The sequence below is a fragment of the Chionomys nivalis genome, chromosome 20 (genome assembly GCF_950005125.1).
Source record: "Chionomys nivalis chromosome 20, mChiNiv1.1, whole genome shotgun sequence".
Classification (NCBI taxonomy): Eukaryota; Metazoa; Chordata; class Mammalia; order Rodentia; family Cricetidae; genus Chionomys; species Chionomys nivalis.
The window spans coordinates 24,034,596-24,048,973 of NC_080105.1; the positions used below are offsets into that span (position 1 = coordinate 24,034,596).

Genomic DNA, 14,378 nt, shown 5'->3' on the forward strand with positions numbered 1-14,378 from the left:
CAATGCAAGAGCAAAGAATGCAATTTTCCACATCTTATAAAATTAATTGGTAACTCTGATATAATTTCTATGTGACTTTGGCCATAAGGAGAAAAATAATTTACATCTAAACCAAAAATTCTAGAAAATGCAGTTTTTCTATTTCATTGCTCTCACCTTGATAGTTGAAAGGGAATTAAGAAACTATTTTTTTTTTTTTTGCATTTGACTTACATTCATCATTCTTTTTGTTTGTCTCTAAGTCTGTGAAACCCTAGGGAAAGCACAAAGAATAGAAATCAGGCAAGAAAACAAACATGAAAATAGGCAAACAGCATTTTTCCACACAAAATAGCTACAAAGATCTTATTTGTTGACCGTTTGTCAGTCTTACCTCAGTGCATGACATTCACACACAAAACTTTTATTGTGTTGAAGATTCAGATTCCCCTCAACTGAAATAAGACTCTTCCTGAGATAGCAGCTTCTGCATTTGAAAGGACTGCACACACAAGATGAGGAGGAATCAAGACAAACAAAAAAACACCACAGAAACAAAAAATAAGTACACAAAGTACACAAGAGTATTTATTACATTTTGCAAGCACTTTGTTCTACATTTCAAAATTGCCACCATCCAGCTGTCGGCACATATATGTACAAAACAGATCACTCGTAATGCCTGCTACAAAGCACTCCGTGAAAATACAAACCCTAAAACCAGAAATGAGAGCCAAAAGGTCAACATCGTTACATAAATTTAGGAGACAGTTTTAAAAATCATCACAAACTGTAGACACAGAACTGAAACACTATATAATATAGAATTTAAAGAAGCCCATTAATACTTTTGCTGAATATCTTTAATACTGCACATATCAGAAAAATTGTTGAACCAGTAAGATAATCTAAGTGTTAAAAAGCAAAATACCCCCAAATTAATATTATAGAATGCATAATCATGCCACAGATAACGCTAGTAATACCCCCTACTTACTACAAGAACTTGTAAAATTACTGATGATGCATGACTAGTAGTTGTACAAAGATTGTTTCACTCAATAAATTTTATTGGGAATGCACTTACACTGAGGGAGGATTTCACAATGGTCAAATCAGTGCACAACACTACCTAGGTTTATACACTGACAAAATGTCTTGTCAGGCTACATCATTATTTTAAATGACACGTTACAGCATTCTTGTAGCATTAGAAAGAATCAGAAGAGAGTCAAGGTTAAAATAAACACCGAATTTGGTCCAGTAACACTGATTGTTTTTCTTTTCAAATTTACTTGATATAGGTACTTCTTATAAATGAATATGAATGAACATTCGGTTAAAATGACTTACTTGAAATAAAGACACAAATATATCACTACACTCCCAAACAATACATTCTATAGTGGCCTCTGACCACCCTTTAGAAAACACTACAGGTAAACCAACATAGATTAGAAAGCTGCAAGCAAAGCTATTATATTAATGGAAGTCTTTTCAAATATATCATACACATTTTAAGAAATAGCTTACAGAGGTGCAATCCATTAAAAGTTTTAAGTGGGTAAAACAAGTCTTCAGGGGGATAGTGTGCTTATGTTTAATATATCACCTTCATAAAGGTAATTAATTTTCCACATTAGCATATTAAAAGATCCAATCCAGCCACTGCATAAATCACAAAAAAAAGAGATCATTCTCCAACAGTCCACAGGAGTTATTTCCATGATAATTGTTTCTACACTAAACTTTAAAAGGTAAGCCTGGTGTCACAACCTTAGAAAGGCAACTGGCCATGCATTAGCATCACTGTTTCTACATGCTCACAACATAAACATGTGTAATCAGAGAAATACCTTTTAAGTACATCAAGGAAAAAAAAATACAATGTTAACAAAGATAAGAAGCACTTTTTTTTAAAACCTACTCTTATAAATTTAGAAATTGCACCTTAGATTGATGAAAACCTTAACCAGGGCCTATAGCCATGTGGCCACTGATCTCCAGACTAGATTTCCCTATTTCAAGAAGAGTCATCGTGATGCCATCTCTGTCTCTTGTTTATAATGTACAATGGTCCCTTTGAAGGTTACCTGTAGCTAAACTAGTTCCCGAAATCAAAACTAAAAAGTATAAAAAGTTATCTTCTTTTCAAAACATAAGAAACAATGCAAAAAGAGTTATGTGTGATATGTGGGAGGTGATTAAAAATCAAATATTTGCATTTGACAATGTTAATGTCATTGATCTTACAGAACTACTAAATCAGTTTGAGAAATTAAAAAAAAGGCTGAATAGGAGCTTGTAGAAGAGATTTGGTTATTCCAATTTAACAAATTAGGAGACGCAAATGCTAAACAGCAAAGAGTTCTGCTCTGGTGATTCTTTGGTCACCTTACATCTCTTTGATGAGAAGCACTAAGATTTTGCTTTTCACAGGTTGGATGGTTGGATGGCCCTTAATTAAACACCAATGCATTCGAATGGTAAGGAACAGAGAAACTTATTTATGTGTATGCATTGAGCCGCTCTTTGGAGCGAGTGGAATGAATGTCATGAAGCTCTTGCTCCTCCTTCGACTTGATGTCTTCATACTTCTGCATCCGGCAGGCATCTTTCACATAGGCCCAGTTGGCAGACAGAACCATAAGGTAGTGGACCTGTTGGAGATAATATCATTTACACTGGAAGTCTGTTCACTATCAGTATATTTCTGCTGCGATTAAATAAATAACTAAACTATATATCTATACAGGGAAGTTTCACAATTTAAAAATAAACAACATTTGTGTGATAAGGACACTATGACTAAAATGTATTTTCTCAGCGAAATATCTCTTACTCTTTTTCAATTTTGAAATAATCCAACTCTGATTATAAATGCTCTTTAATATTTCCATGTCTATGCTATCATCATATACCCAAATCCTAAGATTGCATGCTTCATATTCATATATCTGTGAAACATACTAAATAATACATAAGCAGAATTACTCTATTATGCAATTCGTATTTTGAATTCATATTGTGTAAGAAGAATGTTCTCAGAAATTCTAAAACAAATTTGTGTATTTAATTATCAAACTAGTTTTCTTTACATTGATTTTGATTGCTTAAATATGACTTTAGGTACTACAAGATAGTACATATTTTAACTTATGGATCTTCTAAATTAACAAGTCTCCCCAATAAACAGAAAAGTATATATAGGAAGGCATTATGTTAAAAAATGAAGCTCATAAGCTAACCCTGGAGGTATAGGCTATATTCACAGCTACTCAGTGAGCTACAGAGGGAAGATTACAGTTTTAATAAATACCTGGATAAAAGTTCAAAGTCAGCTTGTGAACTTTACTTAGACTTTCCCCTCACCTAGTTTAAGGGTCAAGTACTTGCATAGCATTCACAAGTTTCTAGATTCCAGTCTTTATGTGCAAAATTAAAGGTGTCAACATGAAAATTTTTGGTAGATGAGTTAATAACTAAATTGTACTTTCTTCAGGATTAAAAGTGTAGAAAATGTTTTTATTACACATTTAGAAAACAAAATACTAAGTAACTTATTGCTCAACCACAAATATTATCAAAGAAAAATTGGCTATCAATTTGGGAGGGATGGGTGTTATGATTTGAATGAAAATGACCCCATATGTTCTTATATCTGAATGCCTGGTCTTCAACTAGTACAACTATTTGGGAAGGATAAAGAGGTGTGGACTTGTTTGAGGGGTTGTATCACTAGCAATGAGCTTTGAGGTTTCAAAAGCCCTTACCATTCCTATTTAGTTTTGTCTGTCTCTCTGTCTCTGGCTTTCCCTCTCTCTGTGTGTCTATGAATCAGACGCTAAGCTCTTAGCTACTGCCCCAATGCTTGCTGCTATACTCCTTGCCATTGTAGTCATAGACTCTAACTTTCTGGAAAGGTGAGCCCAACCCCAATTAAATGCCTTCTTTTATAAGTTACCATGGTCATGGTGTTTTGTCATTTCAATAGAAAAGTAACTAAGATAGGGGGCATGGGAGGTGTTTGAAAGAGAGTAACTGGAAGGGAGTAGAGGGAGAAAAGTATAGGGGTAGGTAATGTAATTCTATCTCAATTAAAAATTGATTAAAAATTACAAGACACGAGACCAACTAATATTAGAAAGTAAAAGTATACATATACAGTAAAAACTATCCTAAATACTAAATATTATAGTGTATTAGGTGTTTATATTATAACAAAATATTAATTAATTAATTGTAATGTTAATGATCAACCCAAGTTCTTACACATGCTAGGCAAGTACTCTATCACTGAACTATATCAACAGCTCATGTTCCTAATTTTTGTGACAGGAAAATTTAGGAAAAAAGCATAATTTGTTTTGTCATTTTTAGAATATTCTGTTTTTTGAATTTTTACATTTTGTCAAGCATAAGCTATAAGCCTCTTGAGAAAAGGGACTGTGAATAATATTCCTGTATGCTGTGGTATAGATCTTATGTTATGAAAGCTTAAGAAGCTTAAGAATTGTCAGTGTGTGTGGATCAAAGAAAGCTTCCAAGCCCTCAGATTTATGTGAAATTTTGATAGTGTAATTCACCATAAAATGATAGTAAGTCTGATGAAAGAAGAAAATTCTGTTACTAAACTAACACTTTGATTATATTTAGACACAATCCAGGACCAACCACAAATATTTAAAAATTGCAATATGCTCAATCTAAAAGTTTAACTTGTGGTAGAACGTAGAATGACCCAGGGTTTATGGAGACTATAGGAGAGATATTTTATGTCAAAGGACACAAAAATGACCGGAGAGGAAGAACAGATCTGTTCTCTGGCATGGTGAATATGGTTAATGATTGTGCTTTGTATCCTGGAAAAATCACAGAGTGATAGAAAGTATATTTGTCCTTTTACCGCAAAAAGCAAATGAGGTAATATACATGTTCATTAGCTTTAATTTAGGATTTCCAAAACCATTAATGAAATAATATATATTGAGTTTCTATCAACTTCTAAAAGTAAATAATTTATATGAAACAAAATCAAGGGCTAAATACATAATTTTATGTGTTCAAAACCTTCCTCTTCATTATATGAGAAAATATTATCCATAAATTACTAAACTATTAGTTTTCTGCTTGCATGTAACTTATTAAATTAAACATATATGAGTAAAATAACGAAAAGAAATCCAGGACCATTTAGTTCTGAAGTGAGGGAAGAGTTTTAACCCTGATGCCATGCTGTTGCTACCCTTCCCTGGTTGCAGGTGGTAAGATTATCTCAAGATGACTCTAGCATGTGGTCCTTAGATTGTTACAAAATAATTGAGTAGAGAAACTGCTGATTTTAACATTAATCCTGTAACCCTGCCTTAAAATTATAGATGGTGTCATCAATATTTTAATAGAATATAAATCATCTTAATTTTCTCATCTATTTTGTGGAAAAGATAATAAGTATATGGCAAATACAGAACAAGATTGTATCAAGAATTTTTGCTACAAATATTGAATGGACTTGTGTTCATAAATTATTAAAGTACTTTAAAGGGAGGAAAATTTAAATATATGTTCTTAGTTTCAGAAATAGTAGTAGTAGTTATGTTAATCCTGCCTCCTATGACCTGAACTATTATCAAAGTGAAGAAGTCATAAATACTGTTGACATTATTTTATGGTAGCCCAGAATCTTAGAATAATACTAGCCAGAAAGAATTAACCTTAAAAGAATTTAGCAGGGAGGTGGTGGCACAGGCCTTTAATCCCAGCACTCAGGAGGCAGAGGCAGGTGGATTTCTGTGAGTTTGAGGCCAGCCTGGTCTACAAGATCTAGTTCCAAGATAGGCTCCAAAGCTACAGACAAGCCCTGTCTCAAAAAAATATTTTTACACATTTTTTTACATTCTTTCTATTCAAAATAATATTTATAGGTCTAGTGAGATGGCTCAGTGACTAAAAGAGATTGCTGTCAAATCTGATGACTCAAGTTCAAATCCCGTGATCCCCATGGTAGAAAAAGAGAAAACATTCCCCCAAATTGTCCTCTGACCTTCATACTGACCTCACTGTCCCACCTCCTACCAGCCCCTAAATAAATCAGAACATATATTCAAAAACTCTCCTTCCTTTCAAAAATCAGATTTAATTTTATTAGAGTATGAGTATCTTCTCTACATGCATGTGTACCACAAGGAATGACTGGTGCCTATGGTGGCCATAAAAAGGTGTCAGATCCCCAGCTGTAAGCTACCATGTGGGTGTTAGGAATTGAACTCAGTTCCTCTAAAATAGCAACCAGTGCTCTTAACCACTGACCCACATCCCCAGACTCCTTTTTTACTATACTGATGATAACATCTTATAAGGAAAATGTCTGAGAAGCAAATAGCATTGCAATTCAAGTTGTTAAGTCAATCATTAAGCTGTGAGGGGCTTACCATAGCAATAACTGCTGCTCCAGCTCCAGCAAGTGCCACGATAAACAAGTGGAAGGTCATATTCAGCTGCAAAACAAAACAAAACAAAAACCGAACAGAACAAAACATCACACACACACACACAATAAATATAATAAAAAAAACAAGATGAGTCAGTTACATAGAGAAGAGAGATTGGGACTGGCACTATCATATAAAGATGACTTAGTATATCATTAATAGTTAAGAACTCTTGACAAGTAATGCATTTTATCAACAGAAACTTTCAAATATCCTTTCTCTTTCAAATCACTTAAATCATCATAACTGAACTATTTTACTAATATTCTTTATAAAGATGAGACATTACATTTCATAATGTAAAATCCATTGAAAATGATGGATTTTACAATATGGATTTAATAATATATATTATGATATATCTTTATAATTTTCAACCTCTATTGAAATGAGTTTCTATAACAGCTCAAACATTTAGAATAACTGTATATAATATACAAAATAGTTTTTATACTTGTTGTTTGGTAACCTGTAAAACAGTAACAAGTAAAACAAACTGTGACAGGAAAAAATCAATATATTTAATTAGAATATATTCTTTAAGTAAAAAACTGTATGCTAAAATTTTGACAAAACTTTAAAATACTCACCTCAGTAGATTCACACATCCTCATGAAATTCTCAGAGACAGTACAAATTTTCTTTTCCTCTCCAATTGTCACAATCCCTACAGTATGTAGAAAATTATAGGTTAACATTAAATATGTTTTAAAGATCCTCAAGAGAAAATCTTTTGACTGTAAAAAAATTATTTCTCAGATTTTATTTCGATCATTACTGCACCCAGGCTTATGAATATGAGATATAAAATTAACTCAGCAATTTAAAACACTTTTCATGAGGACTGAAGTAATTCTATCCCCTGGATTGTTCAGATTTGATTGTAGCTAGTTCATTAATGTGAAGCATCATAACTACTTGAGTGATTATGCCCCCAGATTGTACTAAGTCAGGATTAAATTTGTTCAGCTTGATCGAGGCTTCTGTTAATTTATAGACATATTGCTCAGAAGAGAGTCCCTTCTTATGATGTTCCTTCTTCTATTAGCAAGTGGTAAAGTTGGGCCTTGATGTAGATTGTTTCCTAATTTTCAGAGAAATCGACAGACTCATTTTCAAAGAATCTGTACAAGTTTGCATTCCTACCAGCAATGGGGAGTGTTACTCTTACCCCACATCCTCTCCAACATAAACTGTCATCAATGTTTTTGGTCTTGGCTATTCTTACCAGTATAAGATGGAATCTCAGAGTTGTTTTGATTTACATTTCTCTGATGGCTAAGGATGTTGAGCATTTCCTTGTCTTTCAGCCATTTGAGATTCCTCTGTTGAGAGTTCCCTGTTTAGTTCTGTAACCAATTTTTATTTCATTATTTGTTATTTTGTTGTCGAGTTTCTTAAGTTCTTTGTATATTTTGCAGATCAATCCTCTGTGCGATGCAGGATTGGTAAAGATCTTTTCCCATTCTGTAGTTTCTTTGTCAAAAATCAGGTGATCAAAGGGTATGACATAAAAGATTTATGATGTGCATTAAAAAGTACTTTTCTCTCATGTGTATAATTGTTTTTTTCTACATGAATGTCTTTGCACTATGTGTATGCAATGCACACAGAAGTCAGGAAAGACATCATATTTCCTGGAACTAGACTTACAGAAAGTTATTAGTCAATATGTGTATGCAGGAAATTGAACCTTCGTTCACTGGAAGAACAGCTAGTACTCTTAACTACTGACTGATCCTTCTTTCCAGCTTTCTATGAAAATTTTAATTTCTTTTTCAGTTATTTATTTTGCATGTACTAACACATTAAGTGTAAATGAAATTATAAAACATTAAAACATAAACAAATATATAACATTATAAATAATTATCCCATATATGTATGAATAATAATTATTTCTATATGAGGAGTAAGTCTTAAATAAGAAATAATAAGGCCTAGAGCATAGCATGTGGTAGGACATTTGTCTGAAACATGCATAAAGTTTTATGGTTCAGTCTTTAACAAGTCAAAAAAAAAAAAACAAGTCAAGTTTTGTTTCCCTCCTGTTCCTTCTCTTTTTTCTTCTCTAACATCCTGTAATTTCATCATTTTTAATGCTAGCTTTTCTTTTCTTACCTTAGAAGACAAAGCAATATGTTATTCTTGGTGATATTCATACTAGATATTTTTCTCAATTTATATATTTACCATGGATCAATGAAATTAGAACACCAATATCAGATCAAACATGAAAATGACTGCTGAGATTAGGAAAAAGAAACCAGTTTTGACCTGCTAATTCCAGAAAATGCATTTTGACAGAACATTCCAATATGAATGTCTATGTATAATGATAACAATTACCTCTCAGTCTTGAATTCCTATCTATTTAAATTTACAGAATGCTGATGGAGGAGGGTCATCTGTCTATGTGTTACTTACATTGGGTAATAAAGAAACTGCCTTGGCTTTTTGATAGGGCAGGATTTAGATAGGTGGAGTAGACAGAACAGAATGCTGGGAGAAAGAAGCAGGGTCAGGCAGACATGATGAAGCTCTGGCCCAAGATGGACATAGGCTAGAATCTTTCCTGGTAAGCCACCACCTCGTGGTGCAACACAGATTATTAGAAATGGGTTAATCAAGATGTGAGAATTAGCCGATAAGAGGCTAGAACTAATGGTCCAAGCAGTATTTAAAAGAATACAATTTGTGTGTTGTTATTTCGGGTCATAAGCTAGCCGTGCGGGAGTTGGGCAAGACGAAAAGCAGGCCTGCCCACAGCTCCTTACTACAGAAGGCCTTGAAGTGGATTGTTGGATAAATTTATCTCTGAGGTAACAAACATGTTGGTTTCAACGCAATTTACAATATTTTAGAGTTAGCTAATCAAAGTAGTTTTGTACTTTGAGACTCTCTATCTACCTACCAAACTGACGAAGGTCCAAGCACAGGTTTGCTCCCTCCACTAGTGTGGTATTTCGGCAGATGGTCCACAGGTTGAAATACATGTACACAGGCAGTGAGGTGAAAGCAGTGACTCCAAGCCAGGCCAGCATGAAGAGGTATGTCAGCATGATAAACTGCAACAGAGAAAACAGACAAAGTGAAAATCTGTAAGCTACCAACAAACAGTTCTGCTTTTAGGCTTCAAAACAAATAACCCCTGCTTAGAACCTTGGTGCATAAATGCTCAAAAGAATGCTGTTAGGAATTATACTAGAATATGAGAATTTGAGAATTTATCTCATACATTTTACATGAGAATTTAAGAAAACTCAAAAAATTACTTTGTCCAATAAAAAGCACGAAGCAGTTTGAAGAGAACTGTGTCCATATTCCCAAATATTGTTTTTAAATGTTTATTTACATTTAAAGAGGGGTATGCTATAGAGCTTTCCATTGGTATGGTTCTTGCTTTTTGAATACAAATTTAAAGTCAATTATGTTAAATGTATATTTCTGCTCTTGATTAAGGTATTGTGTTCATACAGCTCATTTAAAAATGCAATGAGGACTACTGAGAACTTAAGAACAATGGCAATGGGTTTTTGATCCTACTGCACGTACTGGCTTTGTGGGAGCCTAGGCAGTTTGGATGCTCACCTTACTAGACCGGGATGGAGGTGGATGGTCTTTGGACTTCCCACAGGGCAGGGAACCCTGATTGCTTTTAGGGCTGATGAGGGAGGGGGACTTAATTGGGGAAGGGAAATGGCAGGTAGTGGTGGGGAGGAGGCAGAAATCTTTAATAAATAAATAAATAAAAACAAAAAATGCAATGTATAATTAAAAATAGGGTAATAGATAATTATCTATAATAGCCAAGCTTGTAGTCATGTTAGTTAAATTTGCTAGATGTATAGGGATGTATTACATATGGATACAAATTCTTCACATTCTTCAAATTTTTCAAAGATGATAGAATGTGGCGTTAAAAATGTTTAAAGAACTTAGGACTTTTATAGCAGAAGAAACATAATACCAGAAGAAGAGAGAACCAGAATTTTTCTGTTCTCTTCTGATTCAATACTGTCATAATTGTCAGGAAACAGGCCTACAAGATCAAATGGAGTGACATTTGCTGTCACTACTTCTTGGGCCCTGGAGTTGGTTCTTTTCACACGGTAGTTACTGGCCTTACTCTATAATGTGCTGAAGATCACAATTTCTGCTTCTCTCAGCTCTGATCAAGCCTAGATTCAGAACAGGTGCTACAGGAGTGGGCAGGCAGATCTTTGTGGGCTGCCTACCTGCTGCAAAGCCATTGAAGCTTCTTGTGCCAACCTTCTGGTGTGTTAGGCGTGACTGATGACACAGTTGCTACTATTGTAGAAAAATAGTGCAGCTCATGATTTCAATTTAAAAATAGGTATTCTAGAATCTTTTTAAGACTGAATGACAGGCAGAAAACTATCTACATAGATGTGAATTTTCTCTGTGATTATTCTTACTGTGTGATGAATTTACTATTCTGAATGAAACGTCATAATTGACTTCAACTGTGCTGCCACTGGGACATTCTGTGCCATTAAAAATCAGCTTATAGACCCCGTTCTCTTGCCCTTTCACTTCTGTAACACGAACTCAGAACTTCAAAGATGATCTTGATTTTGGTCAAATAAGTCTACACTGACTCAAAGAAGAAAAATGACTTTCTAAGTCTCCCCAGGACACTATCATGAGTTATCTGAATAATAGAGAATCTCATCATTAACTGAATTTATTATACATTACTTGCAAACTAGAAATTAAATTAAGGTCAGAAACTTGTCTTCTGAAGAATAATTGTCTAAATGTTACCATGAACGGAATATGCATACTTCTTAGATCAGTCTAAAATCTTCATGTATATTACTTCTGAATCTGAAATTTGATATTGCCAATCTAAGGAATTTAGGTGGAAATCTCTTTTTTTACAGCCCTGAAGTCGTATTATTAAAATTACAGCTTTCCTCACAAACGTCTATATCACATGGTAGGAATTGCAATATTTCCCCTAGACAGAAATATATGTCCACAACTCATCATAAATTGGTTATAAGTTGTTTATTATAAAGGCTTGCTGGTAACATGTATGTTTATTTTTCCTGTGAGACTGAAGTAATTAATTATTCTCTATTACTAATCACTATCATGTTATAACTTATTTTGCTGCAATTAAACACATGGTCTTATATGTCATGACAAAATAGAAAGGCCAGTCAAGGATGGGTGCTTCCTTGATTCATTTTGGAAAAACTAATCTGCATAAAACATGACACACCACCTTCAACCATATCACATTTGAGTTTTCACTACTCTCATGCATGCTTTGTATCTAATTAATTCTATGTTATGAATATTGATCTGGTTTACTACTCAACACCCCATCAATAAATATTGAAGACCAACAGTAATGAGTTCATAAAAACAGAAATTTTATGAAGTAGTTGTCCTCAAATATATAGCTTAACAAAAAATATTTAAAAGTATTGACAGAAACTTTCATGCATATATATAGGCATTGCCTATAGATGAGGGGAAGGATTTTCTGTTATTTTGTATGGTAACCCAAGGTTCTTTAAAATAAATAACAATAAATGTTTCCTCATGTACAAAGAAAATTAGTTGCAGTGCATAGAATTTGAGAATTTAAAATTGATATTTCACAACAAATACTATTAATTTAGAAATTTTATTTTGAGGTTGTATGAAGAAAATAACAAGAAAATGTTATTACATTAAAGAATGCTTCAGCTATCTGCAGGTGAGTACAAACATCTGCGTGCTGTGGAAATTAACCCACATTTCATACTGAGTGCAGAGAAATTACATACCCAGGCGCTCACACATCTGCCACAGGTGGTGATTTTGAAGTCCCCATAGAGATCCTTGATGGCCCCAGTTGTAAAGAAACCTTCCACCATCAGTAAAATGCCATAGACAAAGAAAGCAGCCGCAATGCCATAGATCACATACTTAAAGATGTCAATCCTGGAGACAAAAAAAGAACCAAAACACACGATTCATTTCAATGCCTTTTTGTAATTTGATTTCAAAAATTGAACCTCATGTGTTCATAGATCTTTGGAAACGAAAGCAGAAGATATGTATAAAATGAAGCATCCAAAACCTCTGCATGGATTTAGGAGGAGATGTTGGCAGTTCATGCCTATTGGGAGAGGGAAAGTCACTTTTCTTCAGGGACATGATTTCTGAGACGTTAGCTAGGCTCCAGTATATGGTCCCACACCCATGCACACGCAGGCAACATTAAATGGACTCAGTAAATATTAAATTAAAGAACAGAGAATGAGAGTACATGAAATTCAGAAGAAAAAAAGTAGAGAAAATGAAAGACAGAAAGGAAGGATGGACTGAATTGAATCCCAACACTGTATTAAATGAAATATTGGATAATAAAACTAAAGTAAAATAACTTTGGTATTCAAAGTGATAGGTGGCTTACAAAACATTTGTGTTTTATATGTCTAATGTTTACATATAAATTCTGCTCTGCCATTTTTAATATTTATCAACAAGGAATCTGAGTATTTTGTATATGTAGACTTTGTCCTCTTCCTCTACAGTCTCTCTTATTCTTGGATCACATTGATAATTAATTATGTAGATAATTAAGAGTTTGCTCAAAGTAATTTGATAAGTGGGGTAATCATACTAATGAAAAACATATCAAATTAATTTGACCCTCTGACTAGCTCCTTTCAATCAAAATTCTTTTTGTTTCTATGAGACAGACTATGCTATGTATCTAATCTAATCAGTGTTCTGTCATATGTAGCTTTTTTCACTTAACGTGAAACTTTTGCAATTCATTCACATCTTAACACATGTCAGGATTTCTTTTCTAATGGTCAACAGTAGTTCATTACCTATACACTATATTTTCTTTACCTCCATATCCATCTTTGGAATTCAAGTTGTTTTAACACCCTGGACAGTAAAAGTTGATGCAATAAACATGGTAGTTCAGCTATTTCTTCAAGATTCCTGTTTCAATCCATTGGAGTAAACGCTCAAGTTAATGCTGGCAGATAAGTAGGGAGGCATCTTTAGAGGTATATTTCTATGTTAATGTAATTTTCAATTGTCCCATGCTTTGGCTGAAGCTAAAGTCTTATCAGGTAAAACAAACTAAGTTTATCCTAAGATACTCTTTTGTTGTAGGTTTAATACAAACAGAAATGTGTTGAGTTTTCCTGTAAATTATCTTTCCGTACTGAACTGAGTTTAAATTGAGCATACTCAATAATGTACATCTTGAATTTAACATGCTTAAAAATCTACCCACTCAGAAAGAACTTTCTTATATATAAGAAAATACTTTTACCTATAATTCATATTTTATATAAATTTTCATATATATAATTTCTAATACATATCTATATTATACGAAATATATTTATATTCATATATAAATATATTATGTATCACATATATTTTCAGGTAACATATACACATGTATTAAATGATTATATATATTTTTTTAGTTGAAAGAAATCATAGGAGAGAATATTGATATGAAGCTAAATCTCATGCCCTCTTTATCTGCTGCATGTAATAAATATTTATTTGTTCTTGTATCTTACGTGAGTTGTTTTGGATTTGCATTCACCAAGATATGAACTCATTACTGTCAATTACAGACTGACAATTTATAATATTGTACTTCTCAGATATTTTGTCTCCATGTAAATCCTTTCAGATTTCTCAATGTTTGTTTATACAACTTTCTAAACAACAGCACATATTTTTACAGAGAAATGTGCAAAAAGAAAAACAAAATTATCAGTGTTCATTCTTTCAATGTATTAAATAAATTTTAATTAAATTCCTTTGAAAATTTTCTTCTTAACCAAAGCATCATAGCTACTGAAATGGAACATATTTTCAGTGGTCTTCATATTTTCAGTGGTCTTT

General features: G+C 33.2%; 1 protein-coding gene across 2 annotated transcripts in view; it reads right to left on the reverse strand.

Annotated features, from left to right (window-relative positions):
* Positions 1-554: 554 nt before the first annotated feature.
* The window catches only part of Gpm6a (glycoprotein M6A), a 224,449-nt gene continuing 210,625 nt past the window's right edge, over positions 555-14,378 (reverse strand). For both annotated transcript variants that reach the window (XM_057752789.1, XM_057752788.1), the window contains exons 3-7: positions 12,275-12,431; positions 9,385-9,538; positions 7,061-7,137; positions 6,411-6,476; positions 555-2,639 (exon numbers count right to left, since the gene is read on the reverse strand). In XM_057752789.1, coding sequence (XP_057608772.1) covers positions 2,487-2,639; positions 6,411-6,476; positions 7,061-7,137; positions 9,385-9,538; positions 12,275-12,431 — 607 coding nt within the window. In that variant the 3' untranslated portion in view covers positions 555-2,486. The remainder of the gene's footprint in view (positions 2,640-6,410; positions 6,477-7,060; positions 7,138-9,384; positions 9,539-12,274; positions 12,432-14,378) is intronic.